Below are 13,048 nucleotides of genomic sequence, written 5' to 3'. Positions count from 1 at the left end.
GCTTAAGAAAAACTGATTCAGTATCTAATGGATAATTGATACCTGTCACAACACAGCATTTTATATACTGTTAAGTGAAACTGCAATACAATCTAAGTTTATTTTGGGAGTGCTTATGGGCAAGTAATAGATTGTATCATTTATCTTGAATGTATCATAGATAAGCTGCTATATAACGATTGCCAATTCAGATAGCTGTGAAATTAGGTGATTAACTAGTTGTTACCTTCTAATTTCTATAGAAGTCTAATTACATGAAATAGAAGTTGGTGTTTTTGATTTTTTACTTTGCTTTTCTGTTTGGAGTGTCATTGTAACTACTGTATTGTAAATGATGGAAAATAATTGCATATGCTAAAAAAATAAATTGTGTTATATTCAAAAAAAAAAAAAATAAATAAATAAATGAAAATACATCATTTAAAAAAATTTATTTGTGAAATTTCTTGGGGTTTTTTTTGTAAATCTATTTATTTTGAGAGACACAGAGAGAGAGAGAGAGAGAGAGAGAGAGAGAGAGAGAGAGAGAGAGAGAGAGAGAGCGCGCATGCACATGAGCAGAGGAGAGACAGAGAGTAAGAGAGAGAATTCCAAGCAGCCTTTGCACTGTCATTGTGGAGCCTGATGCAGGGCTCAAGCTCATAAACCGTGAGACTATGACCTGAATGGAAACTAAGAATTGGATGCTCACCTGATTAAGCCACCTAGGGCTTCTCAAATGATCATTTTTAATTTTTTTTAACATTTATTTATTTTTGAGAGACAGAGAGAGATCATGTGCAGAGAAGGGGCAGAGAGAGAGAAACACAGAATTGGAAGCAGGCTCCAGGCTGAGCTGCCAGCGCAAAGCCCAACGCGGGGCTCGAACTGTGAGATCAAGACTTGAGCCACCCAGGCACCCCACAATGATCATTTTTAAAAGAAAGCTGTTTTTTTGAGGTGTTTTTTCATAAAACTCATCCACTGAAAGTAGGTAATACAATTTTTATTTATTTTTTTATAGTTTATTGTCAAGTTGGTTTCCATATAACACCCAGTGCTCACCCCAACAAGTGCCCTCCTCCATGCCCATCACCCATTTTCCCCTCTCTCCCACCCCCATCCACTGTTGTCAGTAGTTAAGAGTCTCTTGTGGTGTACCTCCCTCTCTCTTCTTAACTATTTTTTCTCATTCCCCATACCCGTGGTCCTCGTTAAGTTTCTCCAGTTCCACATGAGTGAAAACATTTGGTATCTGTCCTCCTCTGCCTGACTTATTTCACTTAGCATTACACCCTTGAGTTCCATCCACGCTGCTCCAAATGGCCAGATTTCATTCTTTCTCATGTAATACAATATTTAATAAACTTATAGAATTTATCACAATCCAGTTTTAGAATATTTCTATCATCCCTCATAACCCCTTGTGCCTAGACAACTGACTTGGCATGAGCTAGAAGCGCAGCACATCTTGTGGGGGAGGAGGGGCTGCCTGAACAGAGCTTCCAACGGCAACGTAGAGAGCCAAGAAAACGTTCCTGGAGAACTGGCTTTGGGGGTCCACTGTTTAGGAACGATTTCTTCTTTTCCTTTCCTTTAAATCTCTACTGGTCAACTGGCCACTGTGGACACGTACTGCAGCTTGTCATCACTTCATTCTATCTTAGCTATCACTGACTTAACAAAATGGAGTAATTACGGACTCAGATTTGGTTAATCTAGAAAACTGGCTCAGGTAGTTTCACTCATTCAAGTCTGAATTCGATGGGCAGTGAATGACTCTGCTAGCAGAATATAACAAAGGAAGAAGGCAGTAGTGTAACAGGAATAAAGTTAACCGCATATAATTGCCTTACCTCAGAAAAAAACCCACTGTATTTTGATGAAGGGCTTTCTGTCTGTGAAGAACCAGATTCCCTGGAGTTAAGTAAGTATGTCCGACTATCAGGGCGTAATTTTTCAGGCAGGTGGCCCGCACAAGCCAGTTCATTTTCTTTATTGGCCATGTCACAGCCCCCACTTCTAGGGGACTGTTTTTTTCTGTAACAAGGATTTGGAAAAGGATGGTGCACTTTCTTTCTGCGATAGATCACCTTACGTAGTTTATCTGGACTTTTCACAGCTTGTCCAACTGTTCTGTAAAAATAATTGATTTTTTTAAATGAAAAAGAACCACATGAAAACCTTTACAATTTTTTAAGCAGAAAGATTTAATAGGCCACATTTTGTGTACAATTCACTAGTATGAGAAGTAAATAGAATAAAAAAAAATCTTAACTCTTAGATTGATGAGGAAAATAAAAGGGAAATTACAAACCATCTAGAAAGCAATGAAAAGAAGGATACTTCATACCAAATAAAATTGAAAAGGCATAATAACTAAAGGCTTTAAAAAAGGAAATATTACCAAAAAAATAAAATAAAATGAAATATTACAGTTTGAATTTGAATATATTTTAATGGATTATAAAAGAGCGTACCTACTCTGATTAAACTTAGGTGTATTTAATTTGTTTAAATAAGATAAAACACAATAGAGCAAATCTCACAGTTTTGTATGGTGATTCTGCCTTGGGATGCCTGGCAACTCTTAAAATTACTGAAGCTTCAAAAGAATGTTTTTATGTGGCCAATATCTATTGACTATATCAGACTCTAAAATTGAGAATTTATTGATTTAAGAAATAATACGCTTATTGCATATTAACATAGAATGTTTTACCCCCCAAAAAATCCTATCCTTCCCAAAACAAAACAAAATATAGTGAAGAGAACGGCACTAACAGAAGACAGCTGGATTCTCATATCTGATTCTGCATTCAGTCTATGGTGGTATCAAATATCATGAAAACTACTGTTCACTTGTAAGAGCAAAAATGGAAATGATGAATTAATGTTATTGTATGAATATAGTTTTGACTTCATAAATTCCCTGTAAATGCTTCAGGGACCCCTTATTGTCATCAGATTACATTTTGAGAACCAGTAGTTTAGTACAAAGTGTCTTTAGAGAATGAATGCCATTTTTACCACTTTCTGCTGTATGACCCTGAAGTAATCACAAATCTTTAGTTTTTCTCATCAGCTGTTAGAGACAATGATACCTCTCTAGTAGATTACTGTAAAGATTAGAGATAATATTGATGTGTTTTGCACAGTGACTGGCACAAATGAGATGTTTGACAATAAGTAACTTATAACAATAAAAAGATAATTAATGTTTTCCCTATTTTCACTATTACCCAGCTTTCAATATTTGTTTCCCACAAACTTTAAAAACGTTCTCACCTATTTATGTAAGCAGCCAACTGTTTTGGAGATTTCTTAACCTGAAAAATAAAAGTAGGTATAGTTAACAGCATATTTAAGCTCTTTTGTGAAGCTAAGTAAACTTCGTGATTGATATCAACAAATCTGAAATCCCATAATTAAGTTTTCCAGATTAAAGCTGTAGTCTCAATTTTTAGTATAATACTCTAGGTAGGTATACTTGACAAAGCAACATATCGATCCCCTTATTTTCCAGGCCACTAGTCACATATTGTATTTACACAGTAAAGTACACTGATTTTTAATATAATTTAAAAATTCTATTAGCATGAATGAGCCTTGCAATAGTGAATAAAAAGCACCTCTGAGATTCCTCTTTAAAATTAAGCTACAATATTTAAATGATATCTTATCAAAAGTAGCATACTGTCACAAAAGTTTTTAGAGCTTTTGGAATATAAACAATTTTCAGTATTTCATTAATTCTATCTAATTCTGGGAGATTAAGCAAAGATCACTTTCCTGTTGTTTAAATAATTTAATCAAAACTATCCATAGACTTAACAGTTTAAACTATCTGTGATGTACAGAATGACAATGTCTCCCAGAATTCATGCTGAAATCCTAATGCCCAAAATGAATGGTATTAGGAGGCGGCGTCTTTGGGAGGTGATCAGGTCATGAGAGTGGCAGCCTCATGAACGGAATCAGTGAGCTCGTCTGCTCCTTCCACCTCTGCTGTGAAGACAGCAGAGAAGACAAACAACTATGAACCAGGAAACAAGCTCTAACCAGATACCAAATCACCCAGGGCCTTTGTCTTGGACTTCCTAATCTCCAGAACTGTGAGAAATAAATTTCCATTGTTTATAAGTCACCTCGTCTACGGTATTCTGCTATAGCACCATGAACAGATAAAAATAGTGTCTCACCAATTTCCTAGGAACCATGAACTTACCTCCTTCATGTTCTTGTTAGTAAAATTAGAGATCCTTTTTCTAGGAAGATCAGTGGAATGATCCTCAATATTATTACAAAAGGTTCGTTTTTTAACATTGTGGGCTTCAGATGCCATAATCTCTTAAATACCTAAACAACAAAACAAAAATAATAAATAGAAAACACAAAAAAGCAAAAGAGCCTGATCATTTCCTTGACAGACATATAAAATACAACACTATGTAAAAGACATTAATGAGTAAAGCAGAGGACACAGCTCTAATTTATGCACTTTTTAACCTTCGAGGAAACAAAAGGCAGGGCATTCCAGGACATCAGGCTCTTTCTGTTCTGATTCTTTAGTTGAAGTTGGTTAACAATAATAATGGCATATGTTTTTTCACCTATGTAGCATGTCAATCTCCCTATTTTCCATATCACTAGTCATATATTAGATTTAAATTTACAGGTTACGAAATCAGGTCTATATACTAAGTATCAATGACATCAAAATGTATAGAGGTCTAGCTTTAGAATCAAATCACTAGGTCAAATACAACTATAAGCAGCCAGAGGAACAAAAATCAAACTATATATATCTGACTTGTTTTATGTCTAATCCCTAAATTTTTCTTTTATTCTTTCAGTTAGCTCTCCAGAGCTTCCCTCTACCTTTGTTTTGTTTTGTTTTTTAAGGTGTTTTTGTTTTTTTTTTTTTTTGAGACAGAGACAGAGCATGAGCAGGGAGGGGCAGAGAGAGAGGGAGACCAGAATCAGAAGCAGACTCCAGGCTCTGACCTGTCAGCACAGAGCCCGACACAGGGGTAAAACTCACAAACCGTGAGATTGTGACCTGAACCGAAGTCGGAGGCTTAACCGACTGAGCCACCCAGGCGCCCCACTTCCCTCTACCTTTGAAAGGACAATCCACAATTTCCCAGTCCCTCAATTATATCCAAAGAGGGGGGAAGAATAAGTTGCTATTACTTCCTATATATAACAGAATAGATTAGTGATTTCCCAACGGGCACCCAGGTTTCACACAGAAAATTTATTTCAGGTCATTTAACCGAATACAAATTCCTCCCTCATTTCCTTTTTAAACATTTATTTAGCACTTACTATATGTGCCAGGCCCTGGAATTAATGTAAATGATGGACCAGAGATGCTGTTCTCAAGGATCACTTGAGAAACTTTCAGAAAAAAACATCTTTCTGGGCCCTAACTTCAGACTGTAACTCAGCAGGTCTCTGGAGTGAAGCCCAGAGAAATTGTATTTTAAAAAAGCTCCACAGCATTTCTGATGCACCTCTTAGAAGAAAATCTGCCTTAGACAATTTTCCAAAAATATGCACAAACACATAAAGATGTGCAAATAATTTCAGGGTATTCTATGATTTGCTGCCACTAACTCCTGGGCATCCCGTCTACCTGTAACCTCAGATTAAAAAACCTCTAGGATGAGACTTTTTAAAAAATAAATAATTGCAGAAACACAATAAACACTCTGACAGAGGAACACTCATGTGAGGCAGCAAAGCTTCCCTGAGGAGAGACTTAAAGGACAAACAGCACACTGAAAAAACAGCATGTACAGAACTAAAAGGCACGAAGCAACACTGTTCGGCAATCTCTTAAGTAGATGCATGTGACTGGAGCTTAGGCTGGAGGTGGGTTGCAGCAGAGTGAAAAATGAGGCTGGAGAGGATGGAAGCTAGATCATAAAGGATCTTTTGCACCAGGTAAACTTTTCTTTTTGAACAAACAGATTTATTAAAGTTAATGGACTAACAATACACATTTACTGCTACCCTTCCCTGAAATCCCATTACAATGATAGGAAAGGGTTTTTAAAGACATAAAACTCGTAACAACAAAGAAGAGTAGTCCAGTGGATGGCAACAACATTTTGAAAACTGCAAAACAGAAGTGATAAATGACAGACCTGAGAAAGCCAAATCCTAAATCAGCAGTGAGTTAAGGTGAAAAGCAGAATCCTCCAAAGGTTTAGGAGTTGGCAATATTGAGGACCTCAAGAAGTGAGGATAAATGCAGACTTAAGAATAAGTAGAATGATTAAATATCCATTTAAGAAACATTTAGATTCCTAGATCCCTTTCCATATTCCAAATAAAAGTTTTACAGTACAGAAAATTTAAAAGAGTCCCTGGGATAGGAAACATGAGGCATAAAGGAAGGAGAAAAATATATTCTAACAGGTAATCAAGTGAAAGTTTACATACTAAATACTGAGATCTAACCTTTCCACCATTTGCTGCTTCCAGCCAGGAAGGAGCACAGAAAATCCTTATTTTGGGAACGCTCATCAATCGCAGAGGAAAACACACATACCTCCATATTCACACATCTAAAATTATTGACATCGGTTTTGGTCAAAGTCCTCAAAGAACTGCTTTACATATTGATTATCGTGGTAGTTACCAGTCAAAACTAACGGAATTATGCACTAAAAAGGATGGATTTTTATCTTATGTAAATTATCAACAAACCCAACTATCAGAAATCCTCAAGAGACAAAAACAAATTGCACACATGAAACACGAATGAGACAGAAACAAACCAACAAAGAAATTATAATTTAATTTGGAAATTAAAAATAGGGTAAAATCAGATAGCAAAAAAAAAAAAAGTCAACAGAAGTTGGAAAAGAAACTTGAGTGTATCTCCTAAGATATAGGCAAAACATAGGTAAGATTGGCTTAGAGGAAGCCACATCCAAATAAATAGAATTTCAGAAAGAGTTCAGAGAAAAAGAAGAAATCAAAGACATAACTAAAAATTGTATAGAACTGAAGGACATGAATTTCCACATTGAAAAACACAATGAGGTTCAGCATGGCCCATGAAAATAGACCTACAAGGCATGTAACTGTCACATTTCAGAGCACTACACAAGATGAAAAAAGCAAGCAAACCAACCACCCAACAAACAAAAAGTAAACCCTAAAACCCCAATCAGGTCACACATTATCATGACACAAAATAATATTAGCCTTCAAAATTCATAGGGAACCTAAGATTTATAGGTAGCCAAATTACCAACTGAGTGTAAATGTAACAGAAATATCTTCAGACATTCAAAGTTCCAAAATCATTCTCTGCAGTAGTTATCAGAGAAGTGAAAAACAAAAATTAGAAAGATAAGAAATGGAGATCCAACAGGAAAGAGGAGAAGGGAATTCCCAAGATGATCATGAAGGAAGATCCCAGGATGAAGGCTATGTACCAGAGGACAACCACTGAAGCCGGGGACTAGGCTAAGGGAAGATTTTTCCACATAAATGAAATAAAACCTGGTGCTCATGAGAGAGGAGATGGAGGTAAGTAAAGGAGAGTCACAAGGCAATGGCACACTTTTCAAGTGTTAAAAGAACTGTCAACCCAGAATCCTATGTGCAGATGAAATAACCTTCATGAATGAAGGGGAAACCAAGATCTTCTCAGATAAAACGAAGTTAAAGAAAAAACCTTAGAATATCAGAGAGGCAAAAAGAAAATGGTACATGTGTCTGATGGTCAAAGCAAAAATTATACACAATCTAATGTGGTTCAAAATACATAGAGGAAATATTTAAGATAATTATACTGTAAAGGGCGCCTGGGTCACTTAGTCAGTTGAGCCTCCGACTTCAACTCAGGTCATGATCTTGCAGTTCATGAGTTCGAGCCCGGTGTTGTCTTCTGTGCTGACAGCTCAGAGCCTGGAGCTGCTTTGGATTCTGTTTCCCTTTCTCTCTGTCCCTTTCCCAGCTTGTGCTGTCTCTCTCTCTCTCTCAAATATAAGTAAACATTAAAAATTTTTTTAAAAAGATAATTATACTATAAGTGGGAAAACACAAAGTGACTTAAAGGTTTCTACACTTCACTCAAACTGGGAGACTACCAATAGACTGTAAGTTATTTATTTATAATGTAATACTTAGAGTTACTGCTAAAAAAGATATATCTAGAGATATACTCAAATATACTACAGATAAATCAAAGTGTAATATTTAAAAATGTTCCCCTAAGAAGTAACCCATAGGAAGGGGAGAAAACTAAAAAAAAAAAAAAAAAAACAAAAAAAAAAATGGAGAGAACAGAAACAAAAAATAAGACGGCAGAAACTTACCAATAAGTATATTATATATATATGGTCTAAATATATCAGTTAAAACCCAAAGATTGGTAGAGTACATTAAAAAATATGACCTAATGAGCCTGGGTGGTTCGGTCGGTTAAGTGTCTGACTCTTGGCTCAGGTCATGATCTCATAATTTGTCAGACTGAGCCCCACATCGGGCTCTGCACTGCAAGCGTGAAGCCTGTTTGGGATTCTTTCTCTATCTGTACCTCCCCCCCCCTCCCTGCTCTTTCTCTCTCAAAATAAATAAATAAACGTTAAAAAAATGACCTAATGATATGCTATCTATAAGAAATTCGCTTCAAATATAATCATATAGGCAGGGAGAAAGTAAAAGAAAGATCTTAATGGGTCTTCAAAGTCCTCATCACAGGGGGAAAAAAATAAAAAGAAAGAGATGTGCAATGCAAAGACTGTAAAAAGCAGACGTTACTATATTAGTTTCAGATAGAGATGTAAGCAGCAAAGGAAAAATTACCAGAGATAAAGAATATTACATAATGATATAAGGACCGTTCCATTAAGAAAATAAAGCAATTTGGGGCACCTGGCTGGCTTAATTGGTGGAGTGTGTGACTCTTTATCTTGTTGTGGGTTCACCCCCCATGGTGGGTGTAGAGATTACTTAGAAATAAAAATCTTGGGGTGCATGGGTGGCTCAGTTGGTTAAGCAACTGACCGACTCTTGGTTTCAGCTTATGTCATCATCTCACAGCTTGCGAGTTTTGTAGCTGGCAGTGTGGAGCCTGCTTGGGATTCTCTCTCTCCCTCACTCTCTGTCCTTCCCTCGCTCCCACTATCTCTGTCTCTCTCAACAAATAACTTAAAAATAAATAAATGGCCTGCTTTAAAAATAAACTAAAAACATTTTTTAATCTTAAAAAAGGAAAACAGAAACTTAAATATGTATGTACCAAACAACACAGTGGAAAAATACATGAATCAAAAACTGAAAGGAGAAACAGAAAATTCTACAATAATCATAGACTTCAACATCCCCTCTGGATAACTGATGGAACAGACAATTTCAACAACATTGTAAGACAATACCCTTAACCAACAGGATAAAATCAACACTGACAAAACAACAACAGCAGAACAAGGACATGCCATTTTAACTAATGATGCAAGTTTAAACCACAATGACGTACTATTTCACAACTACAAGAAGAGCTATAATAAAAATAACATACAATAACAAATGCTGAGAAGGATATGGAGAAACTGGAAGCCTCACATTATTGTAGGAATGTAAAATGGTATAATGACTCTGGAAAACAGTTTGACAGTTTCCTGATAGTTAAATATGGATTTACCATATGATCCAGCAATTCTACCCCTACACATTTACTCACAAAAAATGAAAGTTTATGTCTAGACAAAGACATGCATGCAAATGTTGATAAAAACATTATTCAGAATAGCTAAAAAGTTTAAACAACCCATGGGGCACCACGGTGGCTCATTTGGTTAAGTGTCTGATTCTCGATTTTGGCTTAGGTCATGATCTCATGGTTTGTGAGTTCAACTCCTCATCTGGCTCTGTGCTGACAGCATGGAGCCTGCCTGGGATTCTCCCTCTCTCTGCCCCTGCCCAGCTTATGCACCCATGTTCTCATTCTCTCTCTCTCTCTCTCTCTCTCTCTCTCTCTCAAAATAAAGTTAAAAAAATTTTTTTGAAAACTGGAAACAATTCAAATGTCTACCAGCTGGTAAATGGAAAAACAAAACGTGATATATCTGTTGGGAATAGTGCTCAACAACAAAAATGAAAATATTAATACATGCTATACAATATGTGATATAATACATTCTATACAATATACAGTAAGCGAAAGAAACCAAACACAAAAGATACTATGTAATTTCACTGATATGACTGATATGAAGAGCAGAGAGACAGAAAGTAGGTTAATGGTTGCCTAGGGCTGAGGTGGGAGTGAGACAACTGCAAATGGACACAAGGTTTCTTTGGTAATGACAGTGACAATGGAATGTTCTAAACATAGACTGTGGTCAATAACTGTATAATCTGCATAAACTTAAAATCAGTGAATTCTACATTTAAAACAGGTACATTTTATGGCATATAAATTATACTTCAATAAAGCTTTAAAATGTAAACTGTCAAAAGTGTAATTGGGAAAGTCTCATTACAAACGATTTTTACACTACAGATTCCATTTTGTTTTGTATCTGATGCATTCGCCAGTACCCTTCTCAGGCAAGAATGTAAGATTCTCCTTTCCCCTCCAGAGCATTTCATGGTGCTACTAAACCAGTTTAAAGAGGGGCGCCTGGGTGGCTCTTGTTGGTTAAGCATCTGACTTTGGCTCAGGTCATGATTTCATGGTTTGTGAATTCGAGTCCCATGTCAGTCTCTGTGCTGACAGCTTGGGATTTTGTGTCTCCCTCTCTCTGTGCCCCTCCCCCGCTCACACTTTATCTCTTTCAAAAAATAAATAAATGTTCAATTTTTTTTAAATAAATAAGACAGTTGAAGGCAATTGTTGAGGCTCCTAGGTGTTTCCACAGTGTTATCTGATAATATACAAAGAGAATAATCTGAAATAGGATTAAGAGTGGATGAAGACAATGATTACAGAAAGTAGAAAGGATAATTTTTAATTCAAAAAGAATAAAAGAAAACAAGTCCTAAAAGGAATAAAAGCAAGGGCTAGAAGATACTGAGACCAAAATACTAACTTTACCCATATTGTTCTGAACATTGAATATGGCACATATTTTGTTAAATAAAGATAAAAGAGTGATTGTTATAGGTATTTTCTTGAGAAGGTAGGAAAAAAGTGGCTGATAAGAGGGAGTAGAAGGGTTGAATTCCCCTTATACAATACCTATTTCTTATCAAAAAGATGAAAAGGGATCTATTCATATAATCTACTACAATAGCTGCCAAATGAAGAGATTAAACAGCTCTCTAAGTGTTCACATACTCTCTACTTGCAACATGAGAAAAACTCATCATACAGGAATGAAACACGTCTGGACTTTTGACTCAAATAACTTGTTACAGCTCAAGATCAAATTAATTCAAGTTTTCTTTTCACATTAATACACTATAGTATATCAGTTACATTGTATTTAACTGCAATTTCACTAGGCAGTTTCATTTCTCTTCATAAAAAGCGAAGTGTAATTGTGAACAAAGAATTACAGTAATTAATATTCTTGGTATGAAGTATTCTCCTCCAGTCACCACCACAGACTTCCTCTCACAGAGGTCTTGAATGGTACTCCCCAAGTCTTGAGGTTGAAAACTGTTTATAACCATTATTACATAATAACAAGATACATAAATATAAATGAAGAGGTTTTAGAATTTAAAGCTTTAGCCTAACTTTTTTTATTTTTAACCCAGAAGATCAACCAAAGGCACTAGGTTAGCAACAGAGCGTAGGGCATAGAATCCATGCCATTCCACATCTTTGTTTTCATTAACTGAATGCAACTCATTCGTAATCACATTAGAGTCAACACCTTCAATCCTGAATAGGCCAACAAGCAAATAAGATGGGGGTACTAATTCTTCTGAGGAGACATCAAGAGAGAGAAATGAACATAAACCAAAATGGAGTCCTACTTCCCATCCTTTCCTTACCCTATAACGTAACCTTTTCTTCTCTCTCTTACATCCCATAAGGGGATTTACAGGACTTAAAGAAAAATCACAGGCTTCTTCATAAGGCAGCTGCCACATACAAAAATGAATGGGAAGGATGAACATGGGCTTTTTTCTTCAAGAATTTCAATGAAGGAGAGAGGAAAAGAAGGTAAAGATGAGGTTTTTCTGGTACAGTCTGTAGAACCTGGGGATATGGATTCCTTCCACCTAAATTCAGCTACCGAACACTCAATAACTGCTCTGGTATCCGCAGCACAAACATTTAAAAATAAAATTTGGATTAGGTTTAAAAACAAGGTGATAAAAAGGGAATTGATAATGCTAAGGCTGCTCCAAATGGGTTCAGAGTCTACAATGGGATCAGACTGTTTTGTGAGTGGAAGGTTAAAAAATAATGGCATTGGGGCACCTGGGTGTTTCAGCTGGTTAACCATCCCTTTGGCCCAGGGCGTGATCTTGCATTTCATGAGTTTGAGCCCCGTGTCAGGTTCTGTACTGACAGCTCAGGGCCTGGAGCCTGCTTCAGATTCTGTGTTTCCCTCTCTCTCTGCCCCTCCCCTGCTCATGCTCTTTCTCTTTCTCTCTCTCTCTCAAAAATAAATAAAAACTTTAAAAATTTTTAAGAAAAAAAAGACCAAAAAATAATGGCATTATAAAAAGGTTTCAAAAATGGAGTGTAATCCTGATTTTTCAAAAGCTATATATGAATATGTGTATGTATGTATATAAATGATCAATATATTCAAACTATCAAAACACTAACAAAGTTATTTATTGCTAGTGGAAATACAGGTGATTTTTCCCCTTCCTTTACAGGGTTCTCTAATTTCTTCAAGGAACATGAATTATTTCATCATCTGAATAAACATTTTAAGTGAATGAGGGCCCTGTCTTATAAAAAACAGCTTATTTATACAACTCCCTTATGGTTAAAAAAAAAAAAGTGAAAAAGGTATAAACACCAACAAAGAGAGGTAACATTTCATAGGAAGGATCTATTTTAACTTTTCTAAAATTAGGACAACTCTATCTAATTTTCTCAGTTCTTGCCTTCTCACCTCATCTGGGACTT

The 13,048-nt window shown here is 36.0% G+C and overlaps 1 protein-coding gene across 4 annotated transcripts in view; it reads right to left on the bottom strand.

The window, feature by feature from the left end:
• Window positions 1-13,048, bottom strand: part of KATNBL1 (katanin regulatory subunit B1 like 1) — a 73,315-nt gene that overhangs the window by 38,084 nt on the left and 22,183 nt on the right. For all 4 annotated transcript variants that reach the window (XR_003913296.1, XM_029951790.1, XM_029951788.1 and 1 more), the window contains exons 2-4: window positions 4,208-4,338; window positions 3,268-3,308; window positions 1,836-2,115 (exon numbers count right to left, since the gene is read on the bottom strand). Coding sequence is in view for 3 of the 4 variants with exons in the window: in XM_029951790.1 (XP_029807650.1) it covers window positions 1,836-2,115; window positions 3,268-3,308; window positions 4,208-4,324 (438 nt within the window). In the remaining variant the exon portion in view is untranslated. The remainder of the gene's footprint in view (window positions 1-1,835; window positions 2,116-3,267; window positions 3,309-4,207; window positions 4,339-13,048) is intronic.

This window comes from Suricata suricatta, chromosome 9, assembly GCF_006229205.1.
Source record: "Suricata suricatta isolate VVHF042 chromosome 9, meerkat_22Aug2017_6uvM2_HiC, whole genome shotgun sequence".
Classification (NCBI taxonomy): domain Eukaryota; kingdom Metazoa; phylum Chordata; class Mammalia; order Carnivora; family Herpestidae; genus Suricata; species Suricata suricatta.
The sequence above is the reverse complement of the archived record's forward strand: the minus strand, read 5'-3'. Positions and strand labels throughout refer to the sequence as shown.